General features: G+C 63.4%; 6 protein-coding genes across 6 annotated transcripts; 1 reads left to right on the plus strand and 5 right to left on the minus strand.

Annotated features, from left to right (window-relative positions):
* Positions 1-358: 358 nt before the first annotated feature.
* On the plus strand, positions 359-1472 carry PPH3 (phosphoprotein phosphatase PP4 catalytic subunit; the record flags this gene model as incomplete). Its single annotated transcript, XM_069350046.1, has 6 exons — positions 359-378; positions 416-539; positions 585-832; positions 871-1000; positions 1038-1303; positions 1340-1472. The coding sequence occupies 6 exons, from the start codon at positions 359-361 to the stop codon at positions 1470-1472; spliced, it is 921 nt and encodes a 306-aa protein (XP_069213590.1).
* A 442-nt stretch (positions 1473-1914) lies between these two features.
* On the minus strand, positions 1915-5842 carry Q8F55_001425 (uncharacterized protein; the record flags this gene model as incomplete). The annotated part of the gene is made up of 10 exons (XM_069350047.1): positions 1915-2071; positions 2106-2552; positions 2589-3366; positions 3404-3734; positions 3771-4017; positions 4054-4136; positions 4172-5127; positions 5167-5383; positions 5418-5561; positions 5594-5842. 10 exons carry the CDS (start codon positions 5840-5842, stop codon positions 1915-1917), a joined length of 3609 nt encoding a protein of 1202 aa, XP_069213591.1.
* Positions 5843-6101: 259 nt separating this feature from the next.
* On the minus strand, positions 6102-7065 carry Q8F55_001426 (uncharacterized protein; the record flags this gene model as incomplete). The annotated part of the gene is made up of 2 exons (XM_069350048.1): positions 6102-6464; positions 6505-7065. The coding sequence occupies 2 exons, from the start codon at positions 7063-7065 to the stop codon at positions 6102-6104; spliced, it is 924 nt and encodes a 307-aa protein (XP_069213592.1).
* Positions 7066-7545: 480 nt separating this feature from the next.
* Positions 7546-8183, minus strand: Q8F55_001427 (uncharacterized protein; the record flags this gene model as incomplete). The annotated part of the gene is made up of 3 exons (XM_069350049.1): positions 7546-7595; positions 7633-7703; positions 7738-8183. The coding sequence occupies 3 exons, from the start codon at positions 8181-8183 to the stop codon at positions 7546-7548; spliced, it is 567 nt and encodes a 188-aa protein (XP_069213593.1).
* Positions 8184-8594: 411 nt separating this feature from the next.
* On the minus strand, positions 8595-12263 carry GLN1 (glutamate--ammonia ligase; the record flags this gene model as incomplete). Its single annotated transcript, XM_069350050.1, has 7 exons — positions 8595-8953; positions 9866-9885; positions 10168-10943; positions 11068-11213; positions 11334-11442; positions 11942-11976; positions 12236-12263. 7 exons carry the CDS (start codon positions 12261-12263, stop codon positions 8595-8597), a joined length of 1473 nt encoding a protein of 490 aa, XP_069213594.1.
* Positions 12264-13914: 1651 nt separating this feature from the next.
* Q8F55_001429 (uncharacterized protein) lies at positions 13915-15648 on the minus strand (the record flags this gene model as incomplete). The annotated part of the gene is made up of 1 exon (XM_069350051.1): positions 13915-15648. The coding sequence occupies one exon, from the start codon at positions 15646-15648 to the stop codon at positions 13915-13917; it is 1734 nt and encodes a 577-aa protein (XP_069213595.1).
* Between the last annotated feature and the right edge of the window lie 70 nt (positions 15649-15718).

The following is a 15718-nucleotide window of genomic DNA, read 5'->3' on the forward strand; positions in this document are numbered from 1 at the left end:
GGGGATGAAATAGGCCCGGGATCTAATTAGGCCTGCGCACGCCACCCAGCCTGGTTGTCGGCCGTCACCCCCCACTCACTCACTCCCTGCGGTTGTCGTTGTTTTCGTCTTTGGGTGTCGCAAACCTTGATTTACTCAACCCAGTCCTTTTCCTCATCTTTATCAATCACGCTCCTCCCACGGGTCATCGTCTCCCCGTGCAACACCTCGACACCACCCGCTCCGTGGACGCCCCCCCGGTGTCTCTGCCGCCGGCGTAGTGACGAGTGTGGACCAGAGCGACTAGCCAGAGGAGCCCGGCGCGAGCTGGCACACTGCCCAGGCGCCGCTGCCGATCATCCGACGTAGACAAGACACGATGGCGTCTGACCTGGACAAGTGGGTCGTGACCCCGGCCGCAGACTAACCCCCGCAGGCAAATTGAGCAGCTCAAGCGATGTGAAATCATCCCCGAGGCCGCGGTCAAGGAGCTCTGTCTCAAGGCCAAGGAGATCCTGATGGACGAGGGCAACATCCAGTATGTGGACAGCCCGGTCACGGTGAGTTGAAGCGCCCTTCAAACGGGCAACCAACTCACGCGCCAGATCTGTGGCGACATCCACGGCCAGTTCTTCGATCTGATGGAGCTGTTCAAGATCGGTGGACAATGCCCCGAGACCAACTACATCTTCATGGGCGACTTTGTAGACCGCGGGTTCTACTCGGTCGAGACGTTCCTCCTCCTTCTCATCCTCAAGGTGCGGTATCCCGACCGCATCACCCTCATCCGCGGCAACCACGAGTCGAGACAGATCACGCAGGTGTACGGCTTCTACGACGAGTGCCAGAGGAAGTGAGTGGTGAGGGGGGGGGTGCACCGCTGACAGGCAGATACGGCAGCAGTAATGTGTGGAGATACTGCACCGATGTGTTCGACTTTCTGTCCCTCGCGGCGGTGGTCGACGGCCGGATATTGTGTGTGCACGGCGGCCTCTCCCCCCAGCTCGTGCGATTAGACCAGGTGGGTACTCCTCTCTCGACTTCAACTCACCCACCAGATCCGTGCAATCGACAGGAAACAGGAAGTGCCCCACGAGGGCGTCTTCTGCGACCTGCTGTGGTCGGACCCAGACGACATCAGCGGCTGGGGCATGTCGCCCAGAGGAGCAGGCTTCCTGTTCGGAGGCGACGTCGTCGAGGGCTTCTGTCACAACAACGACATTGAGCTCATTGCCCGCGCACACCAGCTCGTCATGGAAGGCTACAAGCTCATGTTTGGGCAGAAGATTGTGACGGTGTGGAGTGCGCCAAACTACTGTTATAGGTGGGTTCCGCCTTGTGTGACCAGCTAACCCACCAGATGCGGAAACGTCGCGTCCATCCTCGAGCTGAACGAGGACCTGCGGCAAGAGTACAAGGTGTTCGAGGCGGCCCAGCCCGACGTCAAGAGCGTGCCCCAGAAGCGGCCCCACATGCTCGAGTACTTCCTCTAGTCACCGAGTCCGTGCCCGGGCCTAGACCCATTAGTTGTCATCAATCTGTATACCCCGGCGTGTCGCCCAGAAAGCAAAGCCGATAACGCGCGGCCACCCACCACCCACGATACTACGAGACTTGTCGCATCTCTCAACCTGCATCACCGTGTAGAATCAAATGCCATGCCATGCACTCCTGGCCATAGAAGTTTGGGGCTGGCCGACAAGTTGTGGGGCTGACGAGCGCACGCACAGACGCGGGGTACTAACCAGGGGTAATTCGCCGAGGCGGTCGTGTGACTGCGCCACGGCGTGCGCGGCGGGCGACGGCGTCGAGATGCACAATGTTTACATGATGGGGTGCCATGTGACGGCGCTACGGGGGTTGTATGGGCAGTATGGATGAGATGATATGCAGTTGTTGTTACACATGTTGGAGGTCGTCTGGAGAGACTTGAGGCTAGTTGGGGAGGCCGTTGCCGTTGGTCACGCCGTTGCCTTTGGGCACGCCGTTGCCTTTGGGCACGCCGTTGCCGTTGAGCACGCCGTTGCCCTGCTTCACATTCGGCAAGTCGCACAGCGCTTCCCAGAACACCCAGGGGAACGAGATCATGGGGCTGGGGGTCAGTGCTGTCGGCGCGGCGTACTCACGCGGGGCCAAGAACAGGCAGAGGAGGGATAATAGGCGTGGTATGTCCGTTGGCGCCGTCTCCATTGACAGACTCGGCCGGCGTCGGCGTCACGCTCGTCCCGTTCGACAGCGACGTCGCGTCCAGCATCTCGGCCAGAGGATCCCTGACGCCCAGCCGCTCCTCGACAGCCGCGATGACCGGCTTGACGTAGGTCACCTGGTACGCCGCGATAGCGTAGATCTGACGCCCGGTCAACGCCGCCTTGAACTTGCGCTTGGAGAGGAACTTGTCGACGACGTCGAGGACGTTGTTGGCCAGCGTGCGGTAGTTTTGCTCGACCGGGTCCTTTAGGTCGTCCTCACGGTGCCCACGGCGTCGGGGGTTCAGGAGGACAATGCCGCCGACCGTCTCGGCTTCGGTGATGCGGTACCGCTTCATGAGGCCAATGACCTTAGAGTCGTAGTCCCTGGTGGGTTAGCTCACCCGACAGCGTTTTACCCACTGCTTCAGTTGGTACGCATCGTCGAGGATGGAAGCGGGTACCTCGTACCGCGCAATGCGCTCGTCAACAATGTCCTCGTCTGGTAGCTGGCGGATATCGACCCGCTGGAACGAGGGGTTCGGGCTGACAAGGTCAAACAGCTGGCCGAGGATCCGCCGGCTGACGTAGTTGTTCTTGTTGAAGCCCTGTAACTCCTTGCCCATGAAGTGGGGCCAACGACGGGGACGCCATTGTGGTTCCATCTTCGCTGGCATGCCAGTCTTGGGAAAGTCGACCGCGACACTGGCCTGGGTTGCCAGCATGCGGCAGACCTCGGTGTGGGGGCCGACGCGATCGGCATGGGCCAGATGGGCGTTTGACACCTGGCCGAGAATGTCGTTCTTGATGTAGTCGATGAAGAAGCCCTTGATGTGCTCGATCGTGACCTTGTTCACGGTGACAGGCTTGACTGGGGTGTAGTCTGCCGGCTCTTCGCGCAGCTTGGGCAGGAGGCGCGGGTCCCAGACGAGCGAGTAGTCGTCGCCGTCGAGGTCACCGCCGGATAGCATATGTGGCAAGGGGGTGCCACGAACCGGGAACACGATGACGTTCTTCAGGCCGCGGAGCTTCTCGTTGTCCACCGCGTTGACAATCTGAACGTCTCCGGGGTTGTGGGCTGGCGCACGCATGATTGCACACGGGCCCTTGACAACCACAGGGCCTTCGGTCGGGTCGGCTGGGTTCTCATACTGGCAGAAGACTTCGCCTTCCTTCAAGACGCCAAACTCGTCGGCCACGCCTGGGGTGTGAGCGATGCGACTGGCAGGTCCACTTACCCATGAGAAACACGCCCTTCTTCAGCTCGATGCGGGCCTTCCACTTGACGTTGGATAGGAGGCGTGTCTCAAGAACCTTACACACGTCGATCAAGAACGGGTTGCGGTTGAACCCAGCTGCACCGAGTTCCTTGATGTGTACGGCGCAAAGTCCAGACGCCGCTCGATGATCGCGTGCGGTAGGACGGCCCTCGACAAAGCGGGTTGACAACCCGCGTATAGCTGCAATCGCCTCGTTGTAGAGGTTGCGGAAGACCTTGTCGTCAACGCCGAGGTGGGAGAGGAGGAGGGTAAACTGGCGGTTGAGGAAGGCGCGGCGGAACTGAGCAATCTGGGGGTCAGAACGCGCTGCTCACACGCCACTCACCCTGATGACACTCAGATCGAACTTCTGCTTGGACGAGTCCGATTCAAACTTGATTTGAGACGGCCTGAAGAAGACGTCGGACGGGCGGCACATCTCTGGCGGGCAGACGCAGAGCACTCCCTTGACCCCCCCGCAGCGGATCTGAATCGCCGATGGCTGGGCATCAATGCCGTTGAGGATGCCAAACTCGCGTGCGGCCTGGCGAGCGACCTTGTAGCCGCAGCGTCCAACGCCATCGGTGTAAAGACTGCGGGGTCAGAGGGCTTCCAACCTTCGTCCTTACACTCCAGTGGCCTTGTCCTTGACGTCTGGAATCTTTGATCGGATGTCCACCTCCATGCCGACGGCGCGCGTGGCAGAGAATGGCTGGGGGTTAGGTCTGAACGACTCGGCTCACGCACCAGGCCCATGTACGCCGCGTGCTTGGCGACAATCTTGTGCGTGATCTGGTCGAAGCCAAGACGAGCGCGGATGGCCTCGGCAGTGAAGTTTTCGCTCTCGTCCTCGGCCACAAACCAGCAGGTGTGTTCCCGCGCCGACGACGCCCCATACACTAGGAAGACGTAGTGACGACCGGCGATGGTAAGGCCCGATGTGAGTGCTCGTCGAACACGGGAGAGAGGGCCGTCGTACGGCTTCTCGGCATCTGCTTCCAGCACAAACACATTGATCTGGATGCGGTCGTCTTCGTCGGCAAAGTGCACTCGCAAGAACCTGTCCGATTGCGCGTTGTGCTTGCGCAGGGCGTCATTCGAGCTGTCGAGCTCTGGTGGGAACAGGCATATCCTGGTCGGCGTGACACGGCACTTGTACACCTCGACCAAGTGCGGGTCGACCTTGTGCCGGCGTTTCCGCAGCTGCCTTGCGCGAACTGGAGTCAGGCGATACTCGACACAACACTCACCCATTACGATGCCCTTGATGTCTCGGACGCGCTCCTCGTTGAACAAGGCGGTGACCACGCGCTCCTTGAGCTGAGCAGACTCGCACATCCTGTCCAGCGCGTGCACCAGCTGCGGGATTTCCGTCTGCACAATGATGCCGTGGGTAACCAGCCCTTCGACGAGGTATCGCAGCCGAAACTCCATGCCCTGGAGCACAGCGCTGGGATTGACATGGGCCAGGTTTTCCGGCGGCACGACCTTGATCTTCTTCTCGCCCGCGTGTGCCAGCAGGTCCATCCCTTCCTCGCGCCCGACGATTCCCAGGTCGATGATCTTCTGACGAAACAGCTGCCGCTCGCGCGGATCGAGCATGAACTCGAACTGCCACGTCAGCCACGCATTCACCTGCACCGTGAGCGGGTCCTCGGTGACGGCTTCGATCGGGCCAGCGTGCCCCTCGTGGATGATGAAGCCTGGCGTCGGCGTCAGCACCGCCGGCGACCCTCACCCACCCTTCGCCTTCATCTCTGACACGGAACGCCCCGGGATCGACTCTTGTGGCCCGAGGCTGAAGACAAAGTCGCGCTCCGTCGCCCGGCGGGCGGTCTTGTTGTTGATTGGCATGTAGAAGCGTGCCGGCCGCCTGGATGTGACCGTCAACGTGACGAGGGACAGATCGTCCTCCTTGCGCGGGGCGCGTATGACGCGAACACCTCCGGTGACAATGTCCTGGGTGTAAGCGCTGCCCTCGTCGCGAACCCACCTCGAAGGGAATCTCGAGCTCGAGCGGGATGAACGCCGGCGGCGTAGTGACAAACTTGGTCGGGATGGCGTAGACGTAGATCCACATCTTGTCCATGTTGAAGCTGACGCGAGAGCGCGACGTGTCGGTGGGAAGGCCGAATCCCTGGCGTGAGCAGAGCACGGCACACGACCCACCTTCATGAACTTGAGCGCGCCGGACTCGGTGCGCGTCGAGCCCAGGGCATAGCTGTGGAGCAGGAAAGACTGGCTGATGTCGGTGTCGTCGTCGAGGCCGTCGCCCTGGGTGTGAGCTGGGGAAGGCAGGACTACACTTACGCGCCGGTACTGGTATGCCAGTCTCGTCCTGTCGAGGTAGTGCTGCTGGGGCTCGGCGTCGGACGCGTTGCCGAACGTCGGCTTGGGAGGGAGCCTGTAGATCGTCATGGCGAGGTGTTACCCCTGCGTACGCAGTTGCCAGCTGCCGCAGAGTAGAGTTAGAGAGTGACAGCCGTGGCCATGAGGGCGTGGTCGACGGCGTGGAGCTGGGCGGTTTGGGCGAGGCAGCGAGGTGGAGAAGATCGACAAGAATGAGATTGCCGACGACCTCCACTTCAAAAGTCACGTCGCGCGTCCGGTCACCATCGCGTCTAGCTATACAATTCTACGGAATGCGACGGCTTGCAACCCCAGCACGCATGCACCTCTACCACTTCCTCGCCCCGTCCTGGTACTGATACACCCACGACGCGTTCCAGCCTTTGCGCCACCCCAGCCCCTCCCACAACGCCGCGCTGATCTCGTTGCCATTCTCGACGTTGCAGTAGACGGGCACGCCGCGGGCCTCGAGCTCGCCGAGGTGCTTGGCAATGAGCACCTTGGCCAGCCCGCGACGACGGTACGCCGGCATGGTGTGCAGTGCACCGACGGACCCGTCGCCATGCGTCATGAACCACGCGACGGGGAGCGGGGTTGGCTCGCCCGGGGCCACGACGGGCCGAAGCACGGTCGTGTGCGCAGCCCGCGAGGCGTAGTACTCGAGGCTGCGGTACTTGTTCTCGGCAAAGATCTGGGGTGTGAGCATCTTGCGTGCAGGGGCCACCACTCACCAACTCTGCGTCCTCTGCCCGCGCGAGCCCCAGCTCCAGCCCGTCCGTGTTGACCCCCGTGAGATCGACCTTGGTCCCGCTCTCCGGGGCAAAGTATGTCCAGTTGCGTCCGTGGTCTGGTCCGCCGACGTGGGCGTGGACGAGGGGGCGGAAGAGCTCGGGGACCTGCCCGACGACCTTTTGGTTCGGGTACAGCTTGGCCATGGCGTCGATGACGGCGTTGATCTCTGCTGCCGCGCGCTCAACTGCCTCGGGCGTCTGGCGCGCGGGGTCGTGCTGCAGCGAGTGGTAGACGCGGATCTGCTCGGACGGCCGGGGTAGCGGGTAGGCAATGACCCAGTTGTCGCCGGGGCTCAATGGCTCCCCGTCCTGCGCGGGTGGGAACGTCGCGTGGATAGTCGAGAGGACGCCGGGGACAGGCAGCCCGTCGACCGGGCCAGGCTCGTCCTCCGACGTCCGGTTGCACATGATCGACCCGACGGCCACCACTGTGTCGGGCAGGTCCTGCTGCAGGAACGGCAGGATCGCGTGTGGCTTGTGTGCGTACAGTGCGATTGTCATGTTGAGGGCGAGTGAGCAAGAAGAAGAGGGTTGGGGGTGCCGCTGTTGTTGATGTAGTCGGCAGGTGGAGGCCGACTTGCCCGCCGAGTCGAACTTTGGCGCGCACAAACCCGATCGCAAGAACCCAGCCTTTGGTGAGTCAGGTCAGGTGAACGAGGTTGGCGTATGACTCGACCACTTGGCAGACCGCTAGGCAGGGCATGCATCGTGCGTCTCTGTCGCGGGTCAGCGTCAGTGGAGTACGCGCAGTTGCCCGCATCAGCGCGGATGATGGGTTATCACACCATCCAGGATACCCGGCCAGCTTGGTGGCACAAGTCGGGCCAGGCCGATGTGGTGCCGAGTCGACACTTGCTACATATCGGTGAGCCACACAAGCCCCGAAGCCATGCGACCACTTTCAAAGTCGAAAGTCCATATTCATACTACCGCGAGTGCCCTTCGCTACACAGTGGCCTTGACTGGTGCCGCGCACCCGATCTACTCGCCCGGTGTCTTGTCAGCCGCGTCGAGCGAGGCCAGAATCTCCGCTAAAGGATGTCAGTGGGCCCTGTAGCATCTACTTACGTGTGAGGCCCGGCACGGGCCAGCCATGGTTGTGGAGGTACTCGGCGAGGCGGTGGAGGCGGAGCGGCTCCCTGCCTCGTCAGCGGCGAACGGTCGGATACCCACAGGGAAGGGTCCAGGTCATCCAGGTCGGTGTCGGCGAAGAGTGAGGTCAAGTTGGCGCACATCTCGTACCCCGCATGGCCCCAGAGCGCGCCGGCCAGGAGCGAGTTGAACCTAAGTTTGCCTTCGATGTAGACCAGGAGCAAGCGCGCGGCGGAGCGCACCATGTCGATGATGACCTCGCGGTAATCTTGAATGGCGGCGATAAACTCGTCGTAGTCATGATCCAGGGCCCAGTCGATGGCGCGGTCGCCAATCGCCATCGTAGAGGTGTAGGGGACGAGCCAGTCGTCTACGAGGGCCGTCCACGCCGCGCGGTGTTGGTGCAAGTTGATGGGGTTGCCCCAGGGTGCGGCCCTGTACACTGGCGCTGGGCATGGCATGAAGCGGTCGAAGCGGAGCTGTCCATCGGGATCGTGGTCGCACTCGCGTGCGTGGAGAGGAGGCATTCTGGGAGAGGACGGCCGAGGCTGTAGGGATGGAGGGCGAGGGTGCGATGAATGAGATCGAGTGAAGTGATCAGATGTGAAGTGAGCAGAAGTGAAGTGGGTAGACTTGGAGAAGGACGCCGAGCCCCGTCACACCGAACGATCGGCGGCGCCCTCTCCCATGACGCCTTGAGGGCGCCGTGCCCTCGGCGAGCATCACAGTATTCCAAGTTGAAAGCTCGCTAGCATGCACAGTGGTGCATTGACTCGAAAGTGCAGTGCTACCCATAGACAGGATAGTGATGCTGGGCTGCATGTTGATGTAAATGAGACTGGCGTGGATATGGACCGGAAAGGAAGTGGCACAGAGGATGTCTTTGCGGGGCAGCTTGGATGTGATGCTCACCGCCGGCTAGAGGAAGTGGCACCAATTTACTCGCCACGAGTCTTGCCGTTCGACTGGGGGCCGGAGGCCATGCCCTCGCGGTAAGCGCGGACAATCTCCTCGCGGCAGCGAGCGGAGCCCTCGGCGCTGGAAATGCCGACGCCAGAACAGCCAACACCATTGACGTCGGTTTCACGGTGGAGGGTCTCGAGTACCAAGTCCTCGCGGTCTTGGCAGTCTTCGGCAATTCCCTCCTCATGCTCGTGCCAGCAGTCCTGGCCGAGAATGCTCTTTATCGCCTCGTGCATGTTCTCGATGGAGGCGCTGACGATGTTCATCGAGCGGCCAAAGGCTTCCTCCTTCCGGCGGCGGCGGAGCTCCTCCTTGGGGATCTGGGGGTCGCGGTCTTGGAGTTAGGCCCCGACTTGTCGACCTTCCTGGTGCAGGGCTTATCGAAGCCTTTGGGCGTGCGGACCTCCTTCGGCATAGTGTCACAGTCGTTGTTTGTCGCGGCGCGAGTGAAGTCAGTAGCAGCGTTATGGCCAGGTAAGCGGCCGAGTGGGTCCAGCGTCAGTCGGCGGGTAGGTCCTTGTGAGTTGAGGTTCAGTGCGAGGACGTGACAACGGATAGCGGGGGTGAGTGTGGCAATGCGTGGGCGGGGTGGGAGCAGGGGAGGGGGAGGCGAGGAGGGTGATCATGGCTGGCCGGCGCGAAGGTGGCTGCGGTCATCATAGCCATGAGGAGGGTGCCGGGCGCCGACGCCGAGTGTCCTACATATCAGAGGGGTGCATGAATCAGGATAACACTGCACGGCTTTTTATAGATGGTGACGGCAAGGGCCCGGCTAGTGCTGGACCGGCTGGGGTTAGAGTGGAGCCCCTTCAATGAGCTCTGTCGCCTTCGCCCTGGACCTGACTGGCCTCTGGGCGGCCTTGACGTCAGCGGTATGGTGGTGCGCGTGGTTATGGAGGGTCTGAGGGCTGTGTTGCGCGGAGTTGAGATAGTGGGCGGCTTGGATAGTAGCCGCCCGCGGCGGCCTTCCCAGAGATAACGAGCAGGGGACTCCCTGCCTACGATTACGCCCAAATCAGTTATCATCGGCAACAAGAGAGAACGGCTCCGTCATGCCGAGGCTCCAAAAGCATCTTCCAGACCAGTTGCATCACAGGAAGTAGAGTGGGGCCTTGTGATTGAACGGGCCCAATTCCTACTGATGCCAAACGCGCCCCGTCGCGCCAAAGTGTTCCTACATACACAAATCGTGGTACAGCGTCGCTTACGCGTTGAGGATGGTGGTCTCGACGAGAATGGCAGTGACCTGTAGGGAGAGTGTCAGCGCTGTTTCAACGGGCAAGACGATTTCCCGACGTTCCCGAGGCCCGGCGAGGCTTGGGGAGGTCGGGAAAACGTCTTACGTAAGCCGACTTGCTCGGTAAGGATCGATGTTGGACGCGGGACTTTTACGTAATCAGCATCAGAACACGATAGGCGTCGATGGGGAGGTGTTGGGAGGTTGGAGCAAGGTCGAGGAGGAGGTGTGGCAGGTGCCACACTCATCCGCCACCTCCACCAACCTCCACCTCCCAAATCGCGGAACCAAAAGCGGAAGCAAATACTCACCGACGGTCCTCAAGGTAACCGTAGCCCTGGGCGCCAACATGACGGGGGATACGAATCGACGCGCCACGGTTGGCGACACCAGCCGAGAACGTGTTGAGCGAGGCAGTCTCGTGACGGCCGGTAAGACGCTGGTCGTTGTCCTCGCCGTAGACGGCAATGTGCTCGAGGTGACGCTTCTCAAGCTTCTTGATGGCGTCCTCGATGGCGGCGAGGCCCTTGCCGGGGGTACGCATGGCCTTGGTCGAGTAGTTCGAGTGGCAGCCGGCACCGTTCCAGTCGCCCTTGAGGGGCTTGGGGTGGAACGAGGGGCGGATGCCCCACTCCTCACCGATGCGGAGGAGGAGGAAACGGGCGATCCAGAGGTGGTCACCGAGGTCGATGCCCTCACAAGGGCCGACCTGGAACTCCCACTGCGAGGGCATGACCTCGGCGTTGATGCCCGAGATCTTGACACCGGCGTAGAGGCAGGCGCGGTAGTGGGCCTCGATGAAGTCACGGGCAAAGACCTTGCCGGCGCCGACACCGCAGTAGTAGGGGCCCTGGGGACCGGGGAAACCGTTCTTGGGCCAGCCGAAGACCTGTCCGTCGGCGTCGAAGAGGGTGTACTCCTGCTCAAGGCCGAACCAGGGCTCGGTGTCCTTGGCGGCGTCCATCACCTTCTTGGCGTGGGCACGGTGGTTGGACGAGTTGGGGGTGCCATCGTTGTCGTAGGTCTCGCAGAGGACGAGGATGTTGGCACCGCCACGGAAAGGATCCCTGAAGATGGCAACGGGGCGCTGGTGTGTGTGTGAGCACGGGAGTAGTACGACGGGTGGGAGTGCACGCGGTGGCGTGCGGCGTGCACGCCATAGGAGTGCGACGGGTGCAAACTTTGTCGCGCGCGGGATTGATTCAACTCACGAGGTAGACATCAGAGTTGTCGCCGGGGGCCTGGTTGGTCGACGAGCCGTCAAAGTTCCACTCGCGGAGGTCGGCGACCGACTTGGGGGCCTCGTCGAGGGTCATGGTCTTGCAACGGAGGCCTCCGTCACCGTCAATCCAGATGTCTGTGGCGGTGTTAGAAGGGCAGGTCGAGGTGGCTCCACAAAAGCACCCGTCACCATGACGTGGTGTTTTTGGTAGCCGCCAAGGACGTGGTGTAGCCTTGGCCGGCTGCGGTTACTCACACTCGGCCTGAACGCTGGAGCCCTGGTCGAGCGCCATGTAGGGCGCGAGGAGGTCGACGCGCTTGGTAGCGATGATGTTCGACATGGTGAATGATCTACCTGGGGGAGTCTGTGGTGGGACGTGAGGTAGGAGTGGCGGCAATGGCGATCGTAGCGACGCGGGACGGGGACGCGGGGGATGAGGTGATGTTCAACAGCGACGACGCGACACGACAGGGAATATATACGACGGTGCGAGACAAAGGATGCCGAGTCGAGTAGCGAAAGAGTCGGCCAATAGTAGCCCAGGGTGTGAGGCAGGGCGTCGAGGCAGTGTGGGGAGTGTCGGTCGGGCGAGTCACAGGAATGGGGCCGATGCGATGTGTGTGCAAGGGTAGGTTGTGTGGAGACGGGGCGGGTGGGCGGATCAGACACGATGCACAACAGTCGTAGAAGGTTGTCGACGAAACGAGTTTGGAGGGACAAACGTGGTCGTGTGATGATGAAAGCGCAGGAGAATGGCAGCGTAGAGGCGCGTGAAAATGAGCGATTTGTCCAGGGAGGGGAGGGGGGGCTGGGCTGGCTGGCCACTGGCCACTGGCCGCTGGGGCGGCGTGGGAGTCACTTACAGGATGAGTCGGGGGGGACGCAAAAGGAATGTGTGCTTGGGAAAAAGCAGACGAGGCCACTTGAGAAAGGGCGAGAAAAGGAGATGAGAGGGGAGGAGGGAGGTGTAGATTGGGCGGTGGTTTTGTACGGCTAGTACAAAGGATGGGGAGATGAGTAGTGGAGAGTGCTCGGGGAGTCGAGGAGGGGGGGAGGTGGTGCTGTGTCGCGCAGTGAGTCGGTCTGGTCGGTCGGGAACGGCACGGCGGCAGAGGGGGGGGCAGTCATGGCCCAAGCCAGCGCCAGTTCCCTGCCACTTCCCTGCTTATCGGGGCAACCGCGCATCCGGCAGTTGGCGGTGAAAAAGGCCCGTCGTAGCGGTGCATTTGATTGGCTCGAGTCGCACTGTCCAATTTCATTCAGGACTGGAATTGGGGATTTGGCGCGGCGGGGCAGCAGCAGGGGGGAGGGGGGGAGGGGAGGGGAGGGGGGCAGGCAGAGGGGGAGCAGGCCAGTTGCGACGAGTCAGTGACGCCGCGCTGCCGCATAGACTTGCCCAGATTCCACACCGACCCGGCACCAGGCCCAAGGAAAGCACAGGACGGCCCCTCCGCCCGCTCGCCTGCCTGCCAGCCAGCCCCCCGCCCCGCACCAAACACGCACTACAGCGCTTGTACGACCACTGCATCGGGCGACTCGGTCCGGCTACTGCCAGCTACGCGCCGGCTAGGGCTCGCTGCGTCTCGCACCAAACGGCTCTTGGCCGTCGCCGAATCCGTCGCGAATCCGGCGTCGCGGAGGCCGCGAGGCGCCTGCACGCCTGCATGCCCCGCGCCGAGGGTGGGTGACTGCCTCGCCTGGCCAGTGACTCGACGCCCGGAGCCACACGTATCATCTCGCCCAGGTTGTCCCGGCTGCTGCGAGCTGCGAGCTGCCGAGCACTCGACCCGAGCGCTCCTCATTGGGTCAGTGGGAGGCGAGGCACGCAGAGTGCGTCACGCGCCCAGCGACTTCCGAGGCCCCAGACGGCGTGTGCGAGTCGTCGCTTGGGGAAGGAAGAAAGGATCTGCCAGCAGAGCCCCCGGGGAAGGTCGGAAATCGCGGCAACGGGGTGGTGGTGGCGGGGCGGGCGGCGGCTCGCACAAAGCGCACAGCGCACAGTGCATGGCGCGACTCTTCTCGCCAATGGCTGGCCCGCGCGCTATCGCCGGCTTGCCCCACCGCCAGACTGCGGGGAGCGACGAGCGACGCGACGAGGCGCTCAGACACAGCACGACGTCGACGGCGATCTCTCCGCGCATATCGTCCCCCACGGCAGCGGCACCCGACTAGATACCCCGGGCTAGCAGTCACTCGGGTGGGCGGGCCAATCACGCAGCACGCGTTGGACCGCCCGATAGATCAAGATAGCTTTGGCCTGTGCTAGTTTGCGCGCGCGCTGATTCGCGCGAGAGGGCCAGCTGCGACCGGGTATTGCTAGGACAATGGGCGCGCTGTGGGGCCGACGTTGGCGACACGCGGGCGTGGGGGTGGCGTTGGTGACGGGCAGCGCAGTGCGTGCGTAGGGCGAGCTGGCCGAGCTGGCCGAGGCGGGCGTGGTCGGTGGCCACTGGCGAGCGCGAGGCGGTGGCCCGGTGGCCTGATCCCAGCTGCGAGCGATCCCATGTCCCAGTTCCAGTTCCCTCATCGCCGCTTCACCGCTCACGCTCATCGCCATGCCACCGCCTGCCCGCTCGATCCCATGCCCCGATCACGATCTGCATCGCTGCGCGCTGCAGCGCCGTCCAGACAAGAGCGAACGGCACAGCGCGCTCTCGAGCGCTTGTTCTAGCGCCGCAACGCCCGGTGGCAAAGTGCAGCGCCGCGCCGCGCCGCCCAACAGTTCATCTTTGTTCACTACAGGTTTCAATCTTTCTCAAACAAGCGCGCGCTCAGAATAGCCGACGCAGTCGCCAGCTCAAGCGCCCTACGCGCCCAACCCCCCGCCCCGCCCCGCTTAGAGCACGAGCACGACATCGCCCACCTCGGTGAAGCCAATCGCGCCAGACACGCCCGGCGGCGGGCGGCGGTGGCGCGGGTGGTCGGGCTCGTCGTCGTCGCCGTCGCCGCCGAACACGCCGTGGCGCCAAGCGGCGATACGCTCAAAGCGGGTCAGGCGCTCGCGCAGGAACTCGCCCATGACGCCGTGCTCGTGGTCGTGGTGGTGCTTGTCGCCGTGCTTGCTGCCGTGCTTGTGGTGGTGCTTGTCGCCGTGGTGGTGGAGGCTGTCGGCGTGGTCGTGGTCCTTGTCGTGGTCGTGGTCGGGGTGCTTGGGGTGGTCCGGGTGCTTGGGGTGGTCGTGGTGCGTGTGGTTGCCCAACTTGACAATGCCATCGACAAACTTGCCCGTCTCCGACTCCTTCTCGTGGAAGTACTTGATCTCCTTGTCGCCCGCCTTGACCTTTACGTCGCCGACGCGCGAGGCGGCGCGGAAGTAGCCGTGGAACGAGGGAGGGCCCAAGAGGTGGACGTTGCCGGTCGATGAGCGCGCGACAGTGTGCGTCGAGACCCAGTGGGGCTTGCGCACGCGCAGGTGCACGTTGCCCGAGACGGACACGGCGCGGATGAACACGGGCAGGCGGAACGGCGGGCGCTTGGGGTGGTCGGGGTGGTCGCCGCGGAACCAGGCGACGAGGCCGAGCCCGCGCCCGAGGCCGCGCTTCTGTCCGCACGGCTGCACGCCGCGCTCCTCGCCGTGCTTGTGGTGGTGGTCGTCGCCGTGGTGCGGGCCGTGCTTGTCGTGGTGGTCCTTGTCGCCCTTGTCGTGGTCGTGGTCCTTGTGGCCGTCGTGGTCGTGGTCGCCGTCGTGGTGGTGGTGCGGCGGGCGGACGTGCACCGTCGCGTTAATGTTGCCCGTGACGGTGCGGAGCGCGAGGTGGCGCGAGACGTTGAAGTGGCCCGTAATGTCGCCGGTGGGCGACTCGACCTCGACCGACTTGCCGACGACGGCGGGAAGGTGGACCCTGCCGCTGGCGTGCACCGAGAGGTGCTTGAACTTTACGTCGGCAGCCGTCTCGTGGAGCTCGAGGCGGACGTTGGCTCCAGCCACGCTCAGGTCCTTGATGCCGCGCGCCTCGGCCGGCAGCACAATGTGCACGACGTGCGTGCCAGCGCTGCCATTGACAAAGAGGTAGTCGCTCGCGCCGAGGGCGAGCTCGACGCCGCTGGCCTTACCCTTGCCCTCCCACGTCGACTCGACGAGGACCGCGCCCTCGGCGGCGCGCGAGACGACGACGCGCCCGTCGAGGCTGTCGGCGAACTGCACGCTGAGCGGGCGGCGGCGGAGGGGCAAGGTAGCATTGGCAGTCTGCCACACCTGCCCGTCCGAGTTCATGTCCCAGACGGCTGAGGGCGCCCACGCCGCGGGGATGCGCACGAACGGCGTGTCGCCCTCGCTCCCGTCGAGCGGGTGGAACTCGAGCCCCGGCGCGGGTGGGCCCGGGCGGAAGGCGGGGTGGAACGACTCGTCGAGCATGCCGTGGTGCGTGTCATCTGCGCAGCCCTTGAGCGCGAGGAAGGTGGCGAGGGCGACGGCGCCGCCCAGCAGGAACTTTGTGCGCCGCGTCAGCGCGCAGCGCGAGCGCTTGCCGACGACGAGCGGCGTGTCGTCCTCGAGCGGGACATTCTTGGTGTCGACTGGCGCCTCGACGTCGAGGGGCGCCTTCTCGTCCGAGTACGGCGGGAGGGACATGGTGGGGGGGGGGGGGGGGTTGGTGTGAGCGGCCGCGGCGGGGTTGGGCGTGTTTTATCCAGTCGGGCGG

Source organism: Vanrija albida, assembly GCF_041260175.1.
Source record: "Vanrija albida strain AlHP1 chromosome Unknown contig_1, whole genome shotgun sequence".
Taxonomy (NCBI): domain Eukaryota; kingdom Fungi; phylum Basidiomycota; class Tremellomycetes; order Trichosporonales; family Trichosporonaceae; genus Vanrija; species Vanrija albida.